At 37.1% G+C, this 25,464-nt stretch overlaps 1 protein-coding gene across 3 annotated transcripts in view; it reads right to left on the bottom strand.

Moving 5' to 3' along the window:
* Positions 1 to 25,464, bottom strand: part of LOC142339040 (prominin-1-like) — a 187,192-nt gene that overhangs the window by 62,285 nt on the left and 99,443 nt on the right. For all 3 annotated transcript variants that reach the window (XM_075388692.1, XM_075388693.1, XM_075388694.1), the window contains exon 13: positions 67 to 143. In XM_075388692.1, coding sequence (XP_075244807.1) covers positions 67 to 143 — 77 coding nt within the window. The remainder of the gene's footprint in view (positions 1 to 66; positions 144 to 25,464) is intronic.

Below are 25,464 nucleotides of genomic sequence, written 5' to 3'. Positions count from 1 at the left end.
GACTTAAATCAGTATGATCAGAGCTGGCTTGGATCGCAAATTGAACCATAAAACATATTGCCTTACCTAAGTGACTCGTACTCTTCAACTTCACCCTGTAGATCATCAAGAAACTCGATTGAATCCAATCCAGTCTTGTCAATCTAAAATTTTTTGTCATTTTGAATTTAAAATAATCAAATAAAAAGATCCCAAAATTACAGTCTGACTGAAAAACAAATGCGCAGATGAATCATGGCATAGAGTTTTTTTAGAGAATATCGCATCTGTTTTAGTAAATAATGCATATGTTCAAAGCCTAGAATCTGCTTGTACATGAAAAAATTCGAGCAAATAAAGTTAAAACTGCATCAAAAAATCAGTTTTTAATTGCTGCTTTTGGGAGCCTAGTAAATTAAAAGGCTTCACAAAACGTTCTTCTCAATATACACGAAATTCTGTCAACTTCACTGTCAATTTGTGGACTTTTAACAGCTGATTACTCTCCAGTTCTTTTCTCTTTATAACTACTTCAGTTCACCTTTATTCATATCAAACGCACGAGCGTTATTCAATGGTAAAAATTCTCAATCATTCAATTGAAGCGTGGCATGTGATATATTCAATTCAGTTCAATAAATTATGTATATATATATATATATATATATATATATATATATATATATTGCTGGTTTTTCAGTTGTTCAAATAAAGTCTCTAATGACATTGTGTGATAGAATCAAAACAATTGTTTCAATGATATGACCTGTTTTCAAAAACCTTCTGTCTCAAAAGTAAATGATGAATATTGCAGTAGAAATTTGTCGGGTTAAACCAATATAAGTATGAATGCAGTTCACTCGAAGAATAAAGCGAAACTAAAATGTAACTCTTTGCAGAAATGAAACTCTTTTAGCAAAAGTTTTGTAGAAATCAAGAAACCCTTCTATAATGTGGCTGCATGACTATTTAACCAAAGCCGAATTATCCGACGTCATAATACCTTAATCAATTACTCTGATATTTTAGCTCAAAAATGCTATTTCAAATTAGCAGTTTGGTAATGCAAACAGTTTTTATCCTCCTTAAACGAAGGTCCCATTGGCCGCTAACGCATGTTCAGATACCGTAACTTCATCTAAGCAAGTCGTGGCAGAATGGGGTTGATGAGTTGGTAAACATATAAAAAGTTATTACATTATTAATTATCACGCTATCGAATTATTATTCCAAAAATTCTTCCATATTAGTTAAACGCAAATTTTTAGGTACATTGCGGGGATTCTGGCTCATTAAGTTTTTTTTGGAATTGGGTATATTGATCTGCAAAACAGCAAAAGTTCCAAACCCGAAAATCGAAAACCCGGTAATCTGAAGTTACAGGTTTTCTACTGATTATGTTTTTCTTTGTAAATTGTTCGACACATTATTGTCTAAAATGACCAATGAGAAATATTACAAAAATGTGGTTTACATTTGAGTTGAACAACAGCTACTGTGCTGGAAAAATTGGAAACCGTTTGAATGCTTTTAGGAGACATAAAGTTTCATTTCTTTTCAAAAAAAGTTTATAAATGTGAATACAAGTTCTTCATATAATTCGATCTAAGGCAGTTCTATACTGCACCAGGAAAGTAAATTTGTTGTGTATCACGACAGTGTTTGAACCCGTTATAGTACCTCAGTCAAATACTTAAAAGAACAACCATCAATAAAGTAATTTTACCAAAGAAAAATTTCTACAAAAAACAATTGAAAGCAACAGTCTATCTTAAAAAACGCTAATTGATGAAAAACTCATCAATCGTAGTCAATTAACATTAAATTAATAAAACGGCCTGTTGTCACTATTTTTCGATGATAAATTTTGCATCAGTTCAATATAAATTAAACAGAAAAACAAAACTCTGTAATTTTCAGGTTTCAATCAGTTTGCAATGTAAAAAAGTTAAGATTTAAAAATATTTCAAACAAGAATCAAGAATAGAGTTGCATTATTTTATTTCCCCAGTTTCTGCTGTTATTTCAGTCTTTTAAAACGTTTTTCATTTCGAAATTATTGTTTTTGTTTCAATTTTCTGGTTTGGAACCAAAAATTTGTTACTCCGTTTAAACCAATTTAAAATTAAACTTTGGTCAAGATTGTTGTGTTGGTTTCGTATCAAGTCCCACGGGCCGCTAAGGCATGGTCATAATTTGCAAGGCATTGCCGAACGCGCTATATGTGCCGTTTATTAATAGTCAAATGAGGTTTGTTTCCGTTTTGGTTTTATTCCGTTGGTTTTTTCCGTGGGGGTTCCTTTGCTATCTAAAATTAAATGTTTGTTCCGTGGGGTTTTCTTCCAAAACCGATTTCAGCTTCTACCTTTCTTTACCATTTTTGAATTATTTTCTTAATTGTAATCGTATTTGTAAACATTTTTTTAGCCGACTTCAGTTTTTCTCTGGTGTTTTTGTATTTGAAGAGGCGTCTAATCTTTCAGTAAAAGTTTTCAAATTTAGAATTCCACTATTAAAACACCCGGAACACTTTAATTTAATTTCACAGATAATCAATTTCAGAGAAAAAAATGTAAAAAAATCAAAGAGAATATTATAAAAAAACTATTAAAAAATCTCCGGCTGCAGTTCAATTTCATGAATAGGCAAATCATATTATTTCAATTTCGTATTTTTAGAGCAATTCTACAGAACAACAACAGTTTACGTCTAGACAACTGATTCAATGAAAGAAGCACATTCGACGAAGCAGTGCTGAATTTTATCAACTACAATTAGCACCACCCAAGAACAAAATAACCAAAACATGCCCAAAGACCATGCTTTAATCCAAGAAGAATTAAGTGACGCAACTTACGGAGTTGGGTGGTAAGATTTGTGGCTAATTTCCCTACCCGGGTCGAGGTGTCACCGCCATTAACCGCAAAATTATGTAAGATAAGCGGTGAATGCGGAAAATTTTGTAAGATAAGCGGTGAATGCGGTGAACTTACATAAATCAGGTGGTGAATGCGGTGAAAAAAACCTTAATCACCTGGTAGCGGTGAAATTACATAATTATACCGCTGAATTTAGCGGTGAAATTACATAAATTCACCGCCTCGAAACAAAATGTCAAAAATCCAAATTATGTAAGATAAGCGATGAATGCGGTGAAATTACATATATTCAACGCTTAATTTAGTGGTGAACTTACATAAATTCACCGCTTGGAAAAAAGTGTTAAAATTTTGCGAGAAGAACAGTGAATGCGGTGAAATTACATAAATTCACCGCTTAACTTAATGGTGAACTTACATAAATTCACCGCTTAGAAAAAAGTGGTAAAATTGTGTGAGAACAGCAGTGAAAGCGGTGAAATTACAAGAAATCACCGCTTGTTTTAATGGTGAAACTACAAAAACTCAGCGCTTGGAAAAAAAGTGTTAAAATTTGGTGAAAACAGCGCTGAATGAGGTCTAATTACAAAAATTCAATGCTTGTTTTAGTGGTGAAATTACACAACCTCACCGCTTGGAAAAAAGTGCTATAATTGCACGAAAACAACAGTTTTTTGAATCCATAGCTTTTGGAAATTTAATATTTTTTTATTTTTTTTTGAGATCGTGAAACCCTTGTTTGATTTTTTTTTGTCAAAACTCACAAAATACCCTGGCCTTAGGATGAGGTGGGAATTTTTTCCCACTTCGCAGTAGAGGTTTTGGGTGTTCAGTAATTAATGAGTGTTCTTTACTTGCGTCCTGATAAGTCTACGTTGTGATGTTTTTGGTCGTTTTGCGTGATTTTCCTAGGAATTGGGGTCTTATAAGAGCCCGAAAATTGGGCTAGGCCTAATGTTCTTGACGATTTCTCCCAATCTACTTTACCAAGTGACACGCTCATTGCTGCAATTTGTCGGCACTAACCTCCGTTTTTTTAGTGTTTAATTGGTCTCTCAAATTGGCCTAATCGAAAAGTTTTTAATGTTTATAATTGAAAAAATTCGAAGTAAAATTTTGTTGTATTTTAGGGGCACGCTTCACGTTTCAGATTTTTTTCCTAAGCTACTTTGCCAATTTGGCCGGGCATAATAGCGTTTTGTTTAATTTAAGTTTTCATGGTATGCAGTTTTCAATTGTTGTCTAAACTGACATGATCGGAAGGTTATTAAGCTGTAAATTTTAAAATTCAAGAAATAAAAATTGTTATAAATTTTTTTTAGTATTGATGTTTTTTTCTTCTAAATTGGGTTAGTGTTAATTGCGTTATTCAGACTTTTTGGTCTATAGAACTTTTCGACTCCTTAGTTTTCGGGAATTCATTTTTTGTTTGCAAAATCTTGATTTTGCCGGAAGTTGGCGTTTCCCATTAGCTCAAAAATCCGGGTACGCTTCATGTGTTTGACAATTTTTCTAAAATTACTGTACAAAATTGCATGGTTCTAATTTCATTTGTTGACACCAAACATTTCTTGAATGTAGCATTTAGTTGTTTCCTATAATCGGCCTACTCAAAAAGTTATTAATGTTTAAATTTAAAAAAAAGTTCGAAAAATTTTTTTTGTGGCGCACGCTTAATTCTTCTGATGATTTTTCTTAAACTATTCCGCCAATTTGGTCGTGCACAGTCCTGTTTTACTAATTCTAAGTTTTTACAGGCGTGCCGTTTTTTAATTGGTGTCTTAATTGGCCTGCTCAGAAGGTGATTAGACTTAAATCTGAAAAAAATTAAAAATAATGATGTCTCAATTTTTTTTCAGTACTGATGTAGTTTTTCTTCTAAATATGGTTATTATTACTTGCAATTTGTATTATTTAGGCTTTGTTTGGGTCCTTGAAGGTTTTCGAATTCTTAGTTTTTGGAAATTTATTAATTTTTTTTGCGAAAACATTTAATTCTCGTTCGAGTTACATTTTTGTCAAAAGACCCAAAACACACCGGCCTTTATGGCGAGGTGGGATTTTTCCCACTTCGAAAAAGAACTTTTGGGTATTCAATAACTACAGAGTGGATCTGAATTGCGCTCAGAATGGTCTACGTGGCGCCGTTATTGCGCGCAGAAACTGGGCTCTCGCAATAGCCGAAAAATCGGGGTACGGTTCATGTCATCAAAGATTTCTCCATAACTACTGTACCAAATTGCACGGGAATTGTCGCATTTTACTGAAACTAAGCTTTTATTGCTTGCAACGTTTAGTTGAGTTCCCAAATCAGCCTAATCGAAAAGTTAATAATGTTAAAATTTAAAAAAATGGAAGTAAAAATTATATTTTCGGGGGCACGCTTATGGTTTTTGACAATTTTTGCAGAGCTACTTAACCAATTTGGCCAGTCATAGTCGCGTTTTAGTGACTGGGAGATTTGTAAAGGCCTGCAGTCTTTAATTGTTGTCTAAATTGGCCTGCTCTGAACGTTTTTAAACTGTAAATTTTTAAAGTTTAAAAAATAATGATGTTTTAAATGTTTTCCAGTACTGATTTAATTATTCTTCTAATTTGGGTTATTGTAGCTTGCAAATTGTGTTATTTAGGTTTGGTTTGTGTCTCTGAAGCTTTAGGATACTTTGTTTTTGTCAATTAAACAACTTTTTTATTATTTCCGAAATCATGAAATTCTTGTTAGATTTCTTTTTTTTAACAAAACACGCAAAACACCCTGGCCTCTAGGGCGAGGTGGGAAATTTTTCCCACTTCGCAGTAGAGGTTTTGGTTGTTCCGTATCTTATGAGTGGACTTGAATTGCCTTCAGATTTGTCTACGTGGCACCGTTTTTAGCCGTTTTGCTAGTGTTTGTGAGAAATTGGGCTCTCCCAATAGCCCAAAAATCGTAGTCTGCTTCATGTCATCGAAGATTTCTCCAAAACTACACTACCAAATTAAACGGGCATAGGCGCGTTTTGTTGCTTATGAAACCCTTGTGATTGATGTATTCAATTGTTGTTCTGAGTCAATAACCGAAAAAAGTTATTCATGTCCAAACTTTGAGAAAATTTGTAATTTTTGGTCATATGGGGTCTTCTTTGGTCATTTTCGATTTTCTCATTCAATTTTTGACCAAAATGAGTTGTTACTGGCTTGATCTGTTGCTGTTAAGACGTTAGTCTCTGGAATGGCTAGTCACATTCCTGAAAATATCCTTTAGAACACTTATTTACTGATCAATGCAGAAAATTAAAAGTTTTTTCTCAAATTTTATGGCAGAGGGGTGTTTTGCGCAATTGAACAAATTTTTCGGCGTGCGTTTTGTGTTTTCTAGAGACTATTTAGGTTGTTGAAGCTATTTGTGTCAAATTTTGGGGTTAATTCAACAATTTATCTTTTTTCGCGATTTCATCAAAATTCTGTGGATGTTGTTTTATGTCAAAACACACAAAACATAATAGCCTTCATGGTGAGGTGGGAAAATTTTTCCCACCTCACCATGAAGGTTTGACGTGACCTAGAACTTGGAAGTGGACCAGAATTACACCCACAAATACGCCGGGAACGCTGTTTCACGTTGTTTTACGTCGGTTCCGGAGATCTTGGGCTTCGATTTTAGCCCAAAAAATGGGGTACAGAACAGTATATTGTTAATAACTCCTAAAATACTGGACCAAATTAAACGGGAGATGTCGCATTTTGTTAGCACTGAACCCCTCTTGCTTGCAGTATTTGGTTGGTTTCCTAAATCGGCCTAGTCAAAAAGTTATTAATGTTCAAATTTGAGATAGTTCGAATTTTCGGGCTATTCTGGGTGACCCAAATTTCGGTACTACAAAACACCCGATTTACCCAATAAATGTTAGTGTTTAAGAATCCTCAGTTACTGGGGAGTGTCTCCATATATACTTTTCATACTAGTTTGTGATGTTCAGACAGTCAATTTGGCCTCTGAACAGATGACACTTCGCTTTTTCGCAATTTGGTACGGTACTTTGTTTTTGCTATAACTCCTTCTACAGTGCACCGATTGGGCTCATTTTTTAATATGATGCGTATCTCAAGCAGTGCTACAAACGGTACTAAGGGCGTTTGTTTTTGTTTAGCCGTTTTTGAGAAACTACCCTGTAAACTTGACCCCATTTTTGACCCCCGAAGCGGATGACGGTCAGTCTGATCACTTTTTTCACTTTGTGAACACCCGATTTAACGGACAAATGTTAGTGTTTCAGAATCCTCAGTTTATGCTGAGTATCCCTATATATATTTTTTATGGTGTTTTACGTAGTCCAGGTGGTCAATTTTAGCGAAACCTGCTCCGTACTTCTCCTATTTAGTCATTTGGTACGGTACCTTTATGTTGGAATATCTCCTCGTAGAGTGAACCGATTTTTGATCTGTTTGTTGATTTGAACTCAGCGTGAGCCGTACTTGAATCCCTGTAAATGGCGTTTTGTTTCTTTCATCCGTTTTCGAGAAATTGGCCAGGACACATACCTAGGACACATTTTTACCTATTCGTGTCCGGGTACATTTCGGGTATGTACATGTTAGACCAACAAAAAAGACGAATTTAGCCCCGCTAATTGGTTCTCTAGACTCCCCTGATGGTGAGCATTCTCCTCATATATGTTTTATAGGGCGTTTTCCATAGTTCAGAAGGTCAATTTTAGCTCTGAAAGTGACGTATCTCTCTTCTGGGGTCAGTTGGTACTTCTTGGGTTTATTTTTGTTCAGCCGTTTTAGAGAAATTGGCCAGTAAACTTGCCCTCGTTTTAGCCCCAGAAGAGGTTGACACCAGTGGTGACACCAGTGGTGACACCATTGACACCTTGAAGCTTTGAAGTGTGTTTTAGAAAATTAGTGTTTTGAATAGCCCGTCTAACGTAGATTCCGAATATATATACTTTATATATCATTTTCTGTGGTTTAGGTGTTCAATTTTAGCTCTGGAGGTGGTGTATCTCTCCTCCATGGTCATTTGGTACGGTACCTTCTTTTTGCTATAACTCCTCGAAGAATGTACCGATTGGGCTCATTTTTTAATATGATGCGTATCTCAAGCAGTGCTACAAAGGGTACTAAGGGTGTTTGTTTTTGTTCAGCCGTTTTTGAGAAATTGGCCAGGGAACTTGGTCCCGATTGACCTCCTGGGGAGAAAAACACCACTGCCCATCGACTTTGAATTTCTAAGTACTTATCAGAAACAAGTGATGGTATATATAGTTTTAAAGCCCGTTTCACGGGCACTTCAATGAGCTATGTCTCGTTTCGATTGGTTCAGTATTTCAGAAGTTATTAACAATTTTCGACCTCGAACCTCCGAAAATGACCACATGCTCACTCCTCGATCTTTAATTTTTCTTTAATCAGAGTGTTTATGTTAACAACCGGTTAATATGAGTTACAATATCATTGTATCAATTTTTTAAGACTATGTTGAACGTTTTTGGTTTGCTCTTCGGGAAACAATAATCGAACGAGCGTTTGGTACCAATTGAAAAAAGGGCATGGTGACTGAATAGTCCGGAATAGGTCTTTTTCATCGGGTCAAGGAGTTGTTCAAATCGAACCAAACTCGGTATGTATTATCCCCTGTGTATATAGTGTCTAAAACAAAAAGAATTTTTGCTAAAGCTTGCCTAGGAATAAAGTTAGTTTTTCATACGGAAATTTGCGAATTTCGCTATTAGCGAATTTTAAAAATAGGTCTTTTTTATTGAATCAAGGAGTTGTTCAAAGTGAACCAAATTGATATCCCAAACTACCAGTACTATTTAGGTTGTAATGCAAAACGCATGGTTGTGCTAACTTTCCTAGAAAGAAAGTTCGTATTTCATACGGAAATTTCCTATTATCTCCGAATAATTTTGAATAAGTTTATTTAAGAATAGGTCTTTTTCATTGGGTCAAGGAGTTGTTCAAAGCAAACCAAACTTGGTATGGAGAATCTCCTGTGTAATAAGATTATAATAAACCGGCAGTTTGTGCTTTGGGGTCAATACTTCAAAAACTCGTAGAGTAGAAATGTTAAGTTCGAAAAGCTATAGCAATTTTTTTTGTTTTACTCTCTAGATACACGTGGTTTGGCTCGATTTGAACAACTCCTTGACCGGATGAAAAAGACTTATTCCGTACGATTCAGTCATCATGCCCTTTTTTCAATTGGTACCAAACGCTCGTTCGGTTATTGTTTCCCGAAGAGCAAACCAAAAACGTTCAACATAGTCTTAAAAGTTTGATACGATGATATTGTAACTCATATTAACTGGTTGTTAACATATACACTCTGATTAAAGAAAAATTAAAGATCGAGGATTGAGCATGTGGTCATTTTCGGAGGTTCGAGGTCGAAAATCCATATTTGAAAATTAAATATTCCAAATAATCGCAAATTTCCGTATGAAAAGCTAACTTTTTTCCTAGGCAAGCTATAGCAAAAATTCTTTTTTTTGACTCTATATATACCGAAGGGAGGGTATGCTCCATGCCGAATTTGGTTTGATTTGAACAACTCCTCGACCCGATGATAAAGGCCTATTTTTAAAATTCTATGATCGCAATATTGTAGTCTATGTGTTGTCAAATTTCGAGCTCTAAAAACTCTCTACTAAGTGTTTCAACTTAAATTGTTTTTCAACTTATTCAAGGACTTATTCAATTAGTTTGAGGATCTAAGGAGGAGTGTCAACATATAGAAAGAGTCTGAAACCGAAGGACTTTTTGGCCTAGCTGCCCTTTGAAAAACGTAGTCAAATTTGAGCTCTATCTTAACCGAGCCAGCGGTAAAACTGGGTGCAACCATTCCCGGGTATCAGGGAACGCCACCAAGTGTGAACTGGGACCACCCACCACGGGTCGAAGTGGGACCACTCAGCCCCGGGTATCAGGGGTATAGGATTAGGGTTTAACGATTCGCGTTTGGGGTTTTTCTCATTAATTTCTCTGACATTTTTTCAGACCTGAGCGTTTAGAACTCATTCAATTGACATTACTGTTTTAGATTCTTTGCCTTCTGCACCTAAAACTTTGATGATGGACCCAAAACGTGTCGGCGTTCCGTATGCAAACTTAGTAGATGAACCCCCAAAAAAGAAGTTTAAGCCGAGCTTCTGGAAACAGCAAATCCAGGGACGATTGTGGAAGGAGATAAATGGACAAAAACTCGAGTTTCTGTATAACAACTTTGATAATGAGAAGAAGATCAATACTGCAATCGTGGGAGATTCCATTGTGGACTCCCTTTGTGTAGATGGATGCGTATCTTTGTCTCTGTCTGGTGGCAGAGTGGAACAGTTCTATGCCCTTTTGGACACCTTAGAGAGTTACAAAAGTGTCATTTTCATAATTGGGGGAAACAATCTCTCTTACTTTAATGAGGCGGGGGAGGAACCCGAAATTGTTATGGGAAAGATACGAAAGTTCTATAATGCGATTCGAGACTTGCCACAGAAACCCAAAGTAGTCGCCTGCACAGTGCTAAAGAGATGCCAGGCTAAGCATTTTAACATCGACCGGTTTAATGCAATGCTGACCAGTTCTTCCATCAATTTTTATCGTATGCACCAGCATGTGCATAAGGCAAAATGCTTTAAAGACAGTGATGGGATTCACCTAACAGAAGAAGGTTTCCATGCGCTCGCTTGTGGAATCAACAAATGTATCATAGACAAAAAACTTGATTGATTGATTGATTGATTGAAGTCCTTACTTGCAGTCCTTTTGGTTTATTTATAATTTGCCACTTCATATGACATTATTTGAGCAGTTTCAGTTTGACCAGTGTCAATTTGACCGGTTGCAATTTGACTTTATTTGTTTTATACATTTTCGTTCTCTGGTGGTTTTATATTTTGATAACATTGAATTCTTAGTTTCTTGTATTTTTTTGGAACATTTTGCTACTGTAGTTGCATATGATCTGAAACAAAGCTGTAGTGACCACTGGAAAATAAAGTTGTTTTGCGAAAGAAAATTCTTTCATAATTTGTATAGGAAAAACTTTTTCAGCGGGCGAATTGCTCGCTGCGGCTTAAATAAAATAGAAATATCTGCGGACTTGTACAGCGGGCGTTTTGTCTGCTGCGGCCTATGAGAATAATAGATTAGATTTACTTGCGTAATTCAGTGGGCATTTTGTCTGCTGCGAAATAGGTCTAATAGCGTACTTTTTCAGCGGGCGAATTGCTCGCTGCGGCTTAAATAAAATAGAAGTATCTGCGGACTTGTACAGCGGGCGTTTTGTCTGCTGCGGCCTATGAGAATAATTGATTAGATTTACTTGCGTAATTCAGTGGACATTTTGTCTGCTGCGAAATAGGTCTAATAGCGTACTTTTTCAGCGGGCGAATTGCTCGCTGCGGCTTAAATGAAATAGAAGTATCTGCGGACTTGTACAGCGGGCGTTTTGTCTGCTGCGGCCTATGAGAATAATTGATTAGATTTACTTGCGTAAGTCAGTGGGCATTTTGTCTGCTGCGAAATAGGTCTAATAGCGTACTTTTTCAGCGGGCGAATTGCTCGCTGCGGCTTAAATAAAATAGAAATACCTGCGGACTTGTACAGCGGTCGTTTTGTCTGCTGCGGCCTATGAGAATAATTGATTAGATTTACTTGCGTAAATCTGTGGGCATTTTGTCTGCTGCGAAATAGGTCTAATAGCGTACTTTTTCAGCGGGCGAATTGCTCGCTGCGGCTTAAATAAAATAGTAATACCTGCGGACTTGTACAGCGGGCGTTTTGTCTGCTGCGGCCTATGAGAATAATTGATTAGATTTACTTGCGTAATTCAGTGGACATTTTGTCTGCTGCGAAATAGGTCTAATAGCGTACTTTTTCAGCGGGCGAATTGCTCGCTGCGGCTTAAATAAAATAGAAATACCTGCGGACTTGTACAGCGGGCGTTTTGTCTGCTGCGGCCTATGAGAATAATTGATTAGATTTACTTGCGTAATTCAGTGGACATTTTGTCTGCTGCGAAATAGGTCTAATAGCGTACTTTTTCAGCGGGCGAATTGCTCGCTGCGGCTTAAATGAAATAGAAGTATCTGCGGACTTGTACAGCGGGCGTTTTGTCTGCTGCGGCCTATGAGAATAATTGATTAGATTTACTTGCGTAAATCAGTGGGCATTTTGTCAGCTGCGAAATAGGTCTAATAGCGTACTTTTTCAGCGGGCGAATTGCTCGCTGCGGCTTAAATAAAATAGAAATACCTGCGGACTTGTACAGCGGTCGTTTTGTCTGCTGCGGCCTATGAGAATAATTGATTAGATTTACTTGCGTAATTCAGTGGACATTTTGTCTGCTGCGAAATAGGTCTAATAGCGTACTTTTTCAGCGGGCGCATTGCTCGCTGCGGCTTAAATAAAATAGAAATATCTGCGGACTTGTACAGCGGGCGTTTTGTCTGCTGCGGCCTATGAGAATAATTGATTAGATTTACTTGCGTAATTCAGTGGACATTTTGTCTGCTGCGAAATAGGTCTAATAGCGTACTTTTTCAGCGGCCAAATTGCTCGCTGCGGCTTAAAAAAATAGAAATATCTGCGGACTTGTACAGCGGGCGTTTTGTCTTCTGCGGCCTATGAGAATAATTGATTAGATTTACTTGCGTAATTCAGTGGACATTTTGTCTGCTGCGAAATAGGTCTAATAGCGTACTTTTTCAGCGGGCAAATTGCTCGCTGCGGCTTCAATAAAATAGAAATATCTGCGGACTTGTACAGCGGGCGTTTTGTCTGCTGCGGCCTATGAGAATAATAGATTAGATTTACTTGCGTAATTCAGTGGACATTTTGTCTGCTGCGAAATAGGTCTAATAGCGTACTTTTTCAGCGGGCGAATTGCTCGCTGCGGCTTAAATAAAATAGAAATATCTGCGGACTTGTACAGCGGGCGTTTTGTCTGCTGCGGCCTATGAGAATAATTGATTAGATTTACTTGAGTAAATCAGTGGACGTTTTGTCTGCTGCGAAATAGGTCTAATAGCGTACTTTTTCAGCGGGCAAATTGCTCGCTGCGGCTTAAATAAAATAGAAATATCTGCGGACTTGTACAGCGGGCGTTTTGTCTGCTGCGGCCTATGAGAATAAGTGATTAGATTTACTTGCGTAATTCAGTGGACATTTTGTCTGCTGCGAAATAGGTCTAATAGCGTACTTTTTCAGCGGGCGTATTGCTCGCTGCGGCTTAAATAAAATAGAAATATCTGCGGACTTGTACAGCGGGCGTTTTGTCTGCTGCGGCCTATGAGAATAATAGATTAGATTTACTTGCGTAATTCAGTGGACATTTTGTCTGCTGCGAAATAGGTCTTATAGCGTACTTTTTCAGCGGGCGAATTGCTCGCTGCGGCTTAAATGAAATAGAAGTATCTGCGGACTTGTACAGCGGGCGTTTTGTCTGCTGCGGCCTATGATAATAATTGATTAGATTTACTTGCGTAAATCAGTGGGCATTTTGTCTGCTGCGAAATAGGTCTAATAGCGTACTTTTTCAGCGGGCGAATTGCTCGCTGCGGCTTAAATAAAATAAAAGTATCTGCGAGCTTGTACAGGGGGCGTTTTGTCTGCTGTGGCCTATGTGAACAAATGATTAGATTTACTTGCGTAATTTTTAGCTGGATCCAAATCGCTCCACTGCTTCCCACTTATAGCATCTCATCCCAAAAGTTACTTCGCCATTTTTAGTTTTCAGAAGTGATGCCACTCAATAAGTTGTTCTGTTATTTGTTCAGAAATGAAGCGGGAGACCTACAGTTCTTAAATTTGATTGATGACCGATGGCCAAAAATGGTCATAACGCAGAAAATAAATCTACAGCTATTGAGTGAAGTAATCTTAAACCTAGAAACAGGTAAGCAAAGCTACTACTTAATCTGTAAAGGCGCCGAAGCTGATGTGAAACGGAGGTATGTTGCGGATATCCTGGAGGAAAAGAAGTTGAAATCTCTGCAGTCGAAGACCATCCCAGTGGGCAGCCATCGAAAGCTTGAAAAACAAGTGACAGAAAGGGGATCAGATAATTTAACGAATGTAGTTGTGAGAGAGGAAAGCAGTAAAAGTGGAGTTGAAATTTCAGCCTCTGGAAGTGACAACTATATGGCTGTTATTGAGAGTTCTCACCAAAAGGACTTGATGACTAAGAGTGTTTATAAAGAGCCAGTGAAAAGAAAAGCGGACAATGACACGAGGCTCTCTGAATTGATAAGAGAAACGAAGAAAAAAAGCAACTTGGATTCTATGGTTTGTCATTTTTAAAAATAAAAAAGTCTTCTTAAAAATAGTAAGATTCTTGCCAGTAAGGTTCCTAACGTAAAATTATTTTTGTTCAGTGCTGCGACCACCACAAGGATGTATGTGCTCTCCTCAAGTCTGACGAAGCGAAGTTTGCTAGCTTTATAAATGATCATGCCCAGGCTATGGCAGACTACAACAAAAAACTTGAGCAAGAAGTGCAAAGTTTTAAGTCATTGGTTAGTTTTCGTGCAATTATTTGCTGCTTGTACTCGATGACCATTTTTGGGTTCTTGTAGGGCCATGAAGGGACGAAAATTAACGAAGAGGAAGAAAGTGCGGTACCAGAAATTGAAGCTGATGGCGTCGCGTGTGTTCGATTTCTTGAAGGAATTGACTTGTATGACCTTGGTTACGTGAAAAATCCAGAGGACGCTGGCAAGAAACTAAGAACCAAAATTTGGAACTGTGACGGTTTGACCGAGAAAATGATTTCGCCTTGTAAAAGTAACCACGATCAACGTGTTGCCGCAACTCCGGAAAAAGTAGCTCAATTTAAGGGTGTGTTTAGTTTTTGTTTCATCACTACAATAGATTGGGCACTGTTAGATTGATAAGTTGGTTTTAGCCCACATCAAAAGACTTTATGGTAAAGCCAAGTTCACAGAAGTCTACCCAAGAGCTCGTAAAGCTGCAAATCAAGCGGGAAGAAATAGAAAGAACTTCCTCAGGAGAAAACAGAGTAAAGATTTGAAAAACAGTGATTCAAAGAGAGAAGAGTCAGAAGTCGGAGATGAGGCGCGAGGTTTTTAGTTTGATTACAGTTTGTTAGTCGCTCTGAGTGAAATGGTTTAGTTTTACATTAAGAAGTTTGATGTTAGATTTGATGTACTTAAATATTAATTACCCTGTTGGCATAGCAGATGAGCTAGTATTGTTATAGTTTTAATACGAGTTTGGCATATTTTGTGATGAGAATTTCATAAGCAGGATTTTATTCCTTAATCGTTTTGATTTTGTCCTCGATAAGCAAGCAAATTAATTGAGCCTCTTGTTATCCCCAACTGTTTTGAAATCTTTTTGATTGATAAAAAGGGTGGATTTTTCAAATCAACAAGCCGTAGTTCTAATTAAACAAGCATTGGAGTGCAAGTTCACCATTATAGGTGAGTTCTCTAAGAGGATTCTGGCACACAAAGTTTTTCCAGCTTGGAAAGTTTTGCTGCGTTATTCCATAAATAACTTCCTGTTGGCGCAATTTTTAGATACAATGAAAAAATCTGGCAAAAACAAGAAAAAGAAGTATTCTCTCTCTATTGACAAGGAACCTCTGCAGCAGCCAGCTCATCAAAGGAAATTGACTTTCGAGGGATGTTCATTTAGTCAACCAATGTTAGCACGTGGCTCCAATGAAACAATTGATAACCAATTTGAAACGGCAGGACCATCCTCGAGAACACGAGTAAACCCCACAAAAAGACTAAATGAATCTGATTCTGAAGTCGAGATAAACAACTCAGTCAAACTATCTCTGATGAAAGCAGAACAGAAATGGATTTTCGTTGGCTCTAAGGAAGTGCATCTATTGGGTGTTATCAGTGAGCTATGGCCAGAAAATTTCAGCTATATCCAACAATCGACGTTGGAAGAAAATAAAACTACGACTTTGAAAATTGATGGCATGGATGTTTCGTGTCGATTGCTCTTCAAGGGTTCCAAAAAAACTGCAAAAGAAGTCGACGAAAAATATGAGGCGCAATTGAAAAGTGGTGTGAGACCTGAAAGCTTGAAAGTCACGTTTGTTAAGGTCGATCGTAAACGACAAGTCTTTGATGACGTGAACTTCCTATCAAAGACTGGCACGAATACCAAGCAAAGCTCCTTGCCGGCTTTAGGCGGGTCTCCAAATCAATCAAAGAAACCTCGAATTACCTCCAAGGAGACGACATTGAAGACTCCAACACAAGTGGGGCCAATTGAATTGCGTGATTTACCACCTTGTCCAAAGCTTACACCCGCCAATCGTGGTCAAGACTCAGATCCAGATTCTGATTGCGACATGTTTGAAGAGTTTGCCAACGCTCACGAAATGAGAATGGCTTCTTTGATGAAAGCTTTTAATGAAGAGTGTGTGAGGCAGACCAAGAGAAGGAATTTTCTTCTAGAAACAGTAAAGGATCAGGTAATCTTTTTTATAAACATATGACGGTCTTTTTATCGTGAATGAGTTTGGAAAATCAGCTTCTAGATATTCTTCTACAGATACATAAAAACCAGGCAGTCTTTGTTATTAAGGTAGGAAAGGTCTTTTTACGGCTAATGAGCTTCAGAAAAGAGCTTTTGAAAATTTTGATCTAGAAATACCTAATGATCGGTTAATCTTTGAGATAAAGGTATAATTTTTTGTCTTTTGATTGTTATTGAGAGTTTCTAAAAGGCTGCTTTTATAGCGACTGCTTTTAAAAGAGGAGATCTCCTACTTGAAACACAACTTCCAAAGCATGGATGAGTATCCCGAATGGGAGGTACAACAAACGCCAGTCCTCCATGATGGATTTGATTTAATGACTATCTCCGCAGGAAGCGATGTGGGATCATTTGGACGTTCGATTGGCACTCATCTCTTTTCTTCTGGAGAAATTAACAAGCTGATTTCCCCGAAGCGAACGGCGGACAAAATTCGTTCTCCGGTATCTGACGAGCTTTCGGAAAAAATCAAAAATGTAGTGCGTCAGAAGTATCCGGCAACTCCAAATCTTGCCTACAAAGTGGCAAGGAAATCGTACAATCAGTTGGTTCGAGACAGCTGCAGGTTTGCTGAAAACGAAGGTCATGTTACTGCTACGGCAACTAACAGTTCGTTCCAACCAAGTGACTATTCTGTCGAAAGATCCAATACTCAAGAGCAATTAGATGACGAAGCTTAAATAGAATTAGAATTATTTAGATTTAGTGTTAATTAGAATTATTGTTTAAAGTTTATCATTGATTGCCAGAAGTTAAATTGCAGTTTTAATCTGTTCAGTCACGTGCGTTTGTGCTGAGAATTTACGAGGAGTCAATTTATTGGTTTTTAAATCAAGTTACAAATGTTTTCGGTGCCAAACTCTAAATTATGTTGTTTAATTGTTTGTTAAAATAGCTTGAAGATAGCTTTTCTGGAAGCATCTTGGTCAGATTGAAAAATTTGAATGAATTCAAGTTTTGTTTTCCCAGTTCTAATTGCTCGCAGTTATTTTAGTCACGTCTTTCTAATGCATTTTCCGCTAACACTTTTTTGTCGCGCGTTCTGTTGTTACAGCGCAACTGAACCAACAATATTCGGTTATGTTCATATAGTATTGATTGCGAATATGGCTCTTCAGGTGCGAAATGTCAGTTTGTGAAAAGCTAGTGATAGCTGATGCTTTTGTTGTGTCCAATATTTTGAAGCCGCAAGAGCGTAGGCCAATGATGATGTACAAAATTGATGACTTCTCAGATTTTCTTAATGAGGTGAGCTCGAATTCAACTCTTGCCAAGACTTTAGAAGGCTTTTCGAAACTGTACCGGGAGGCAGATAATAGAGGTTACAGAATTTTGCCGGACAAGTTTGGAGGTTTTGGCCTTTTCAATGTAACTGGGAAATTGCTGAAGCCAAAATTTGAGCCACTGGAGGACATTGTTGGAATAATTGAAGAGATTCCCGATAGTTTGAAAGAAAAACTGAGCCCCCTTTCAATTATGAAAAGCAGTTTTACGGAGAAGGAAGTGGTATTGCTTGGAGTGACAAGATTTGTCAATCACAGTTGTTATCCTAACACACGTTATTTCCAGGGATACAGCTGCAATTACTTGCCGTATAAAGCATTGAGACTTCAAGTCATACGGTCAATAAAACCAGGCGAGGAAATAACAGTCGATTACGGAGATGCTTTTTTTGGCAGCTTTGGAGAGTGCAAATGTGATTATTGTGCTGAAAAACACTCTTCTCGAATTGAACCAGATGCGAGCAATCAGGAGGGCAAATTTTTTGCTTCTTGTGAAAATCGTTCAGAGTTTGAAGGCCCGAGTTCAGACAATTCTTCAGAAGGCACGCATGTTTCAAGCCCAACAAAAAAGCAGTCAAAAATTGGCTCCCCTCTTTTGTTTAGTCATTTAACTGAAAACGAGACGTCGTCGGATGATTCAGATGTAGGAAATGCTCTTGCAGAATCTGTTGGCACTTTCTCTGAAAAAGATACCGTTGGGGAGATTTCTGTTAATAGTAAGGCAAAATACAGGAAAAGAAGGTTGGGAAGACAGCACAAGGGTAGCGTCAAGGTGCACCGATCTTCTAAAACTGATCCTGTTGAAGTAATTGACGGCTTTATTGAACAGACAGCAAGTTTTTCCGGTCAAATTGATGACGAGCAATCATTTCTATCAGATTATGATCCAGTTCCGATTTCTGATCAAGTGATATCGTCTTCCGTTGCAGCACGTGGCTACTCCTTTTTTACAACTGATGATCAGTCGGAAACAAGTAGCGAACGAAGCCCAGACAGAACGCCATTAGTTAGCTCATCAAGTTTTCCTCAACTGAATTTTCCCGAGAACATTCTATGTGGGAACTCCAACGTTACAGTCCACAATGCCCTAATTTCGCTTCTAACCCTTGTGGCAAAACATGGGGGCTCGGACGAACTTCTATATGATCTGATTAAACGAGAGCAATTTATTCATCCTAATTCTGGGTTCCCGACGCCTTTCAGCGTGAAAACGCTGATTCCTGAACTCTCAAATAACTATACTAAAAGTCACACGTGTTACGATAATGGCGAGTTGATTTGTCTGCATTTTTTTGAACATCTTAGATCTGTTGTAGAGAAAAATCACGAACATATTCTGAGGTACAGTTCAACCCGAGAACAATATAAAGACTTGAATTTGGAACCCGTCTTAGAAGGTGACTGCATGCGCCTCCGACTGGTTGTGAATACAGATGGAGCCATTGTTCGTGATAGTGCGAACGAGTCGGCATACCCTGTGTGGGTTGCTTTAGCGGATCTGCCACCAATTCTTCGATCGAAATATGAGAATATTGTTCTCTGTAGTGTTTGGTATGGAAGTGGGGATTTGCCTTGGGACGATATCTTCAAAAGTTATCAACAGGAAATATCAAGAAAGTTCACTGTAAACGCTGAGGACTATGTTTTTGATGCAAAATTTAAGACAATTGCCTTAATTGTAGATCTTCCTTGCAAGAATAGTGTCCTTAAAATGAAAAAATTTAACGGGTTTTATGGTTGCACTTTATGTGAAATGAGAGGCAAGCATAGGCTTGGGGCCCACTTTTACCCTCATAGCAAAGATTTGAAAATGAGAAAACCGGAAAATCATTATCGCCAATCTATCCTGTTTGAAAGCGGCGATGTTGATTACAGGAAATCAAACAAAGAAGACGATCCCGAAATTGATAGCAAAGGTGTTCAAGGTTACCCTTATGTGTTTAAAGTTATTCCAAATCTTCCTCTCACTGCCCCTATAGATACGATGCACCAACTTTCTAAAGGTGTTGCTAAAGACTTGTTGGAGTTTCTTTTTGAGATCAGTGGATCTCCAGTCACAATTGAGTATGCAACAGTCAATCTAAAATTACCGTCAGAGTTTAAGCGAAGTGTTCGTTCTCTTGATAACTTGAAGCATTTCAAAGCAAATGAATTAAAAATGTATCTCCTGTATCTAGCGCCAATTGTTTTCCGACCTCTTCTTAACGACTATTCAGATATCCGTGATTTAAACTACCTTGTTTTTGCACTTCGTTCGCTCTATGAGAGTGGGGAAAATGCTTCTTTATGTGGATGGCTTTTGGAAGCTTTTTGTAGAAATATGCAATTCAAATACCCAGGAAGACAATTTGAGTGGATTAATTTTCATCTGTTGCGGCACCTCGCTTGGCAATGTGAATTTTTTGGACCCCTTTGGACCACTTCTGCGTCACTTTTTGAATCTGCTAATCATTATCTAATCCGGCCTATAACTGGAACAGTTAACACGTGCAAGTTATTAGTTCAAAGATATGTCCGAAATCGCGAACTGATGCTGTCAGATCTAAAAGACGATTCTTTGAAACCTTTGGTTTCAAATTTACTCGGGAAAAACTGCCAATTAAAGAAGACTACGGGTTAGTTGAAACACAGGAAGTTAAAATGTTGGTTGATCAGTTCCCCTCCGCTAAAATTTTCTGCCGATATGACGGAAAGTTTCTTCTTGATTGCGCCTGCTACTCCCGAAGCACTAGTAATAGCTATGTTGAGATCGGAAAAGATGCAAAAGTGGGACAATTGATTGCATTTTATGACAATGGAACAGTGCGATGCTTGATTCGCGTCTTTAAAATTTTAGAAAGACTTGCCATTAACTTAGAAGGAACTGACTTTGCCGAGTGCTGCGAAAAGTTTGAACCTCTAGGTTTTGCTGTTGAACAAACGGAAGAGACTCTTCACTATGACGTCGATGATATATCCTGCAAATTAATCCGGATTTCATACGATCAATTGTATTTTGTGAAACTGCTAAAACACTTTGAGCATGATTAATACTTTGTGTAAAACTAGATATCAACGTAAAGTTTTTCAACCTAGTGAAGGACTAATTCAATTAGTTTGAGGGTCTAGGGAGCAGTGTCAAACTCCGAATAGAACCAGAAAGCGAATGAATTTTTGACCTAGCTGGTCTACGAAAAAAGTTTTCGATACGTTGTTAAATTTCGAGCTCTGAAAACACCTATTTAGTGTTTCAACATAAATCGTTTTTCAGTCTAGTCAAGGACTTATTCAATTAATTTGAGGGTCCAAGGAGGAGTGTAAACATTAGAATAGTGTCTGAAAGCGAATGAATTTTTGACCTAGCTGGTCTACAAAAAAAGTTGTCGATACGTTGTTAAATTTCGAGCTCTGAAAACACCTATTAAGTGTTTCAACATAAATCGTTTTTCAGTCTAGTCAAGGACTTATTCAATTAATTTGAGTGTCTAAGGAGGAGTGTCAACATTGCAATAGAGTATGAAAGGGAATGAATTTTTAACCTAGCTGGTCTACAAAAAAAGTTGTCGATACGTTGTTAAATTTCGAGCTCTGAAAACACCTATTAAGTGTTTCAACATAAATCGTTTTTCAGTCTAGTCAAGGACTTATTCAATTAATTTGAGTGTCTAAGGAGGAGTGTCAACATTGCAATAGAGTATGAAAGGGAATGAATTTTTAACCTAGCTGGTCTACAAAAAAAGTTGTCGATACGTTGTTAAATTTCGAGCTCTGAAAACACCTATTTAGTGTTTCAACATAAATCGTTTTTCAGTCTAGTCAAGGACTTATTCAATTAAATTGAGTGTCTAAGGAGGAGTGTCAACATTGCAATAGAGTATGAAAGGGAATGAATTTTTAACCTAGCTGGTCTACAAAAAAAGTTGTCGATACGTTGTTAATATTCGAGCTCTGAAAACACCTATTAAGTGTTTCAACATAAATCGTTTTTCAGTCTAGTCAAGGACTTATTCAATTAATTTGAGTGTCTAAGGAGGAGTGTCAACATTGCAATAGAGTATGAAAGGGAATGAATTTTTAACCTAGCTGGTCTACAAAAAAAGTTGTCGATACGTTGTTAAATTTCGAGCTCTGAAAACACCTATTTAGTGTTTCAACATAAATCGTTTTTCAGTCTAGTCAAGGACTTATTCAATTAATTTGAGTGTCTAAGGAGGAGTGTCAACATTGCAATAGAGTATGAAAGGGAATGAATTTTTAACCTAGCTGTTCTACAAAAAAAGTAGTCGATACGTTGTTAAATTTCGAGCTCTGAAAACACCTATTAAGTGTTTCAACATAAATCGTTTTTCAGTCTAGTCAAGGACTTATTCAATTAATTTGAGGGTCTAAGGAGGCGTGTCAACATTAGAATAGAGTCTGAAAGTGAATGAATTTTTGACCTAGCTGGTCTACAAAAAAAGTTGTCGGTACGTTGTTAAATTTCGAGCTCTGAAAACACCTATTAAGTGTTTCAACATAAATCGTTTTTCAGTCTAGTCAAGGACTTATTCAATTAATTTGAGTGTCTAAGGAGGAGTGTCAACATTGCAATAGAGTATGAAAGGGAATGAATTTTTGACCTAGCTATTCTACCAAAAAAGTTGTCGATACGTTGTTAAATTTCGAGCTCTGAAAACACCTATTTAGTGTTTCAACATAAATCGTTTTTCAGTCTAGTCAAGGACTTATTCAATTTATTTGAGGGTCTAAGGATGAGTGTCAACATTGGATTAAAATCTGAAAGCGAATGAATTTTTGACTTAGCTGGTCTACAAAATAAATTGTCGATACGTTGTTAAATTTCGAGCTCTGAAAACAACTATTTAGTGTTTCAACGTAAATCGTTTTTCAGTCTCGTCAAGGACTTATTCAATTAGTTTGAGGGTCTAAGGAGGGTTGTCAACATTGGAATAGAGTATGATAGCGAATGATTTTTTGGCCTAGCTGTTCTTCAAAAAAAGTTGTCGATACGTTGTTAAATTTTGAGCTCTGAAAACACCTATTTAGTGTTTCAATAAATCGTTTTTCAGTCTAGTCAAGGACTTGTTCAATTAATTTGAGGGTCTAAGGAGGAGTGTCAACATTGGAATAGAGTGTGATAGCGAATGATTTTTTGGCCTAGCTGTTCTACAAAAAAGTTGTCGATACGTTGTTAAATTTCGAGCTCTGAAAACACCTATTAAGTGTTTCAACAGAAATCGTTTTTCAGTCTAGTCAAGGACTTATTCAATTAATTTGAGGGTCTAAGGAGGAGTGTCAACATTGGAATAGAGTATGATAGCGAATGATTTTTTGGCCTAGCTGTTCTACAAAAAAAGTTGTCGATACGTTGTTAAATTTCGAGCTCTGAAAACACCTATTTAGTGTTTCAACATAAATCGTTTTTCAGTCTAGTCAAGGACTTATTCAATTTATTTGAGGGTCTAAGGAGGAGTGTCAACATTGGATTAGAGTCTGAAAGCGAATGAATTTTTGACTTAGCTGGTCTACAAAAAAAATTGTCGATTCGTTGTTAAATTTCGAGCTCTGAAAACACCTATTTAGTGTTTCAACATAAATCGTTTTTCAGTCTCGTCAAGGACTTATTCAATTAATTTGAGGGTCTAAGGAGGGGTGTCAACATTGGAATAGAGTATGATAGCGAATGATTTTTTGGCCTAGCTGTTCTACAAAAAAGTTGTCGATACGTTGTTAAATTTCGAGCTCTGAAAACACCTATTAAGTGTTTCAACAGAAATCGTTTTTCAGTCTAGTCAAGGACTTATTCAATTAATTTGAGGGTCTAAGGAGGAGTGTCAACATTGGAATAGAGTATGATAGCGAATGATTTTTTGGCCTAGCTGTTCTACAAAAAAAGTTGTCGATACGTTGTTAAATTTCGAGCTCTGAAAACACCTATTTAGTGTTTCAACATAAATCGTTTTTCAGTCTAGTCAAGGACTTATTCAATTTATTTGAGGGTCTAAGGAGGAGTGTCAACGTTGGATTAGAGTCTGAAAGCGAATGAATTTTTGACTTAGCTGGTCTACAAAAAAAATTGTCGATTCGTTGTTAAATTTCGAGCTCTGAAAACACCTATTTAGTGTTTCAACATAAATCGTTTTTCAGTCTCGTCAAGGACTTATTCAATTAATTTGAGGGTCTAAGGAGGGGTGTCAACATTGGAATAGGGTATGATAGCGAATGATTTTTTGGCCTAGATGTTCTACAAAAAAAGTTGTCGATACGTTGTTAAATTTTGAGCTCTGAAAACACCTATTAAGTGTTTCAACATAAATCGTTTTTCAGTCTAGTCAAGGACTTTTTCAATTAATTTGAGGGTCTAAGGAGGAGTGTCAACATTGGAATAGAGTCTGAAAGCGAATGAATTTTTGACCTAGCTGGTCTACAAAAAAAGTTGTCGATACGTTGTTAAATTTCGAGCTCTGAAAACACCTATTTAGTGTTTCAACATAAATCGTTTTTCAGTCTAGTCAAGGACTTATTCAATTTATTTGAGGGTCTAAGGAGGAGTGTCAACATTGGATTAGAGTCTGAAAGCGAATGAATTTTTGACTTAGCTGGTCTACAAAAAAATTGTCGATTCGTTGTTAAATTTCGAGCTCTGAAAACACCTATTTAGTGTTTCAACATAAATCGTTTTTCAGTCTCGTCAAGGACTTATTCAATTAATTTGAGGGTCTAAGGAGGGGTGTCAACATTGGAATAGGGTATGATAGCGAATGATTTTTTGGCCTAGATGTTCTACAAAAAAAGTTGTCGATACGTTGTTAAATTTTGAGCTCTGAAAACACCTATTAAGTGTTTCAACATAAATCGTTTTTCAGTCTAGTCAAGGAATTTTTCAATTAATTTGAGGGTCTAAGGAGGAGTGTCAACATTAGAATAGAGTCTGAAAGCGAATGAATTTTTGACCTAGCTGGTCTACAAAAAAAGTTGTCGATACGTTGTTAAATTTCGAGCTCTGAAAACACCTATTAAGTGTTTCAACATAAATCGTTTTTCAGTCTAGTCAAGGACTTATTCAATTAATTTGAGGGTCTAAGGAGGAGTGTCAACATTGCAATAGAGTATGAAAGCGACTGAATTTTTGACCTAGCTGGTCTACAAAAAAAGTTGTCGATACGTTGTTAAATTTCGAGCTCTGAAAACACCTATTAAGTGTTTCAACATAAATCGTTTTTCAGTCTAGTCAAGGACTTATTCAATTAATTTGAGGGTCTAAGGAGGAGTGTCAACATTGCAATAGAGTATGAAAGCGACTGAATTTTTGACCTAGCTGTTCTACAAAAATAGTTGTCGATACGGTGTTAAATTTCGAGCTCTGAAAACACGTATTTAGTGTTTCAACAGAAATCGTTTTTCAGTCTAGTCAAGGACTTATTCAATTTATTTGAGGGTCTAAGAAGGAGTGTCAGCATTGGAAAAGAGTCTGAAAGCGAATGAATTTTTGACCTAGCTGGTCTGCAAAAAAGTTGTCGATACGTTGTTAAATTTCGAGCTCTGAAAACACCTATTTAGTGTTTCAACAGAAATCGTTTTTCAGTCTAGTCAAGGACTTATTCAATTTATTTGAGGGTCTAAGGAGGAGTGTCAACATTAGAATAGAGTCTGAAAGCGAATGAATTTTTGACCTAGCTGGTCTACAAAAGAAGTTGTCGATACGTTGTTAAATTTCGAGCTCTGAAAACACCTATTTAGTGTTTCAACATAAATCGTTTTTCAGTCTAGTCAAGGACTTATTCAATTAATTTGAGGGTCTAAGGAGGAGTGTCATCATTGGAATAGAGTCTGAAAGCGAA

The sequence above is a fragment of the Convolutriloba macropyga genome, chromosome 5, assembly GCF_964194025.1.
Source record: "Convolutriloba macropyga chromosome 5, txConMacr16.3, whole genome shotgun sequence".
NCBI classification, from domain to species: domain Eukaryota; kingdom Metazoa; phylum Xenacoelomorpha; order Acoela; family Convolutidae; genus Convolutriloba; species Convolutriloba macropyga.
Note: the sequence above shows the minus strand (reverse complement) of the source record. Positions and strands in the feature narration are given on the sequence as shown.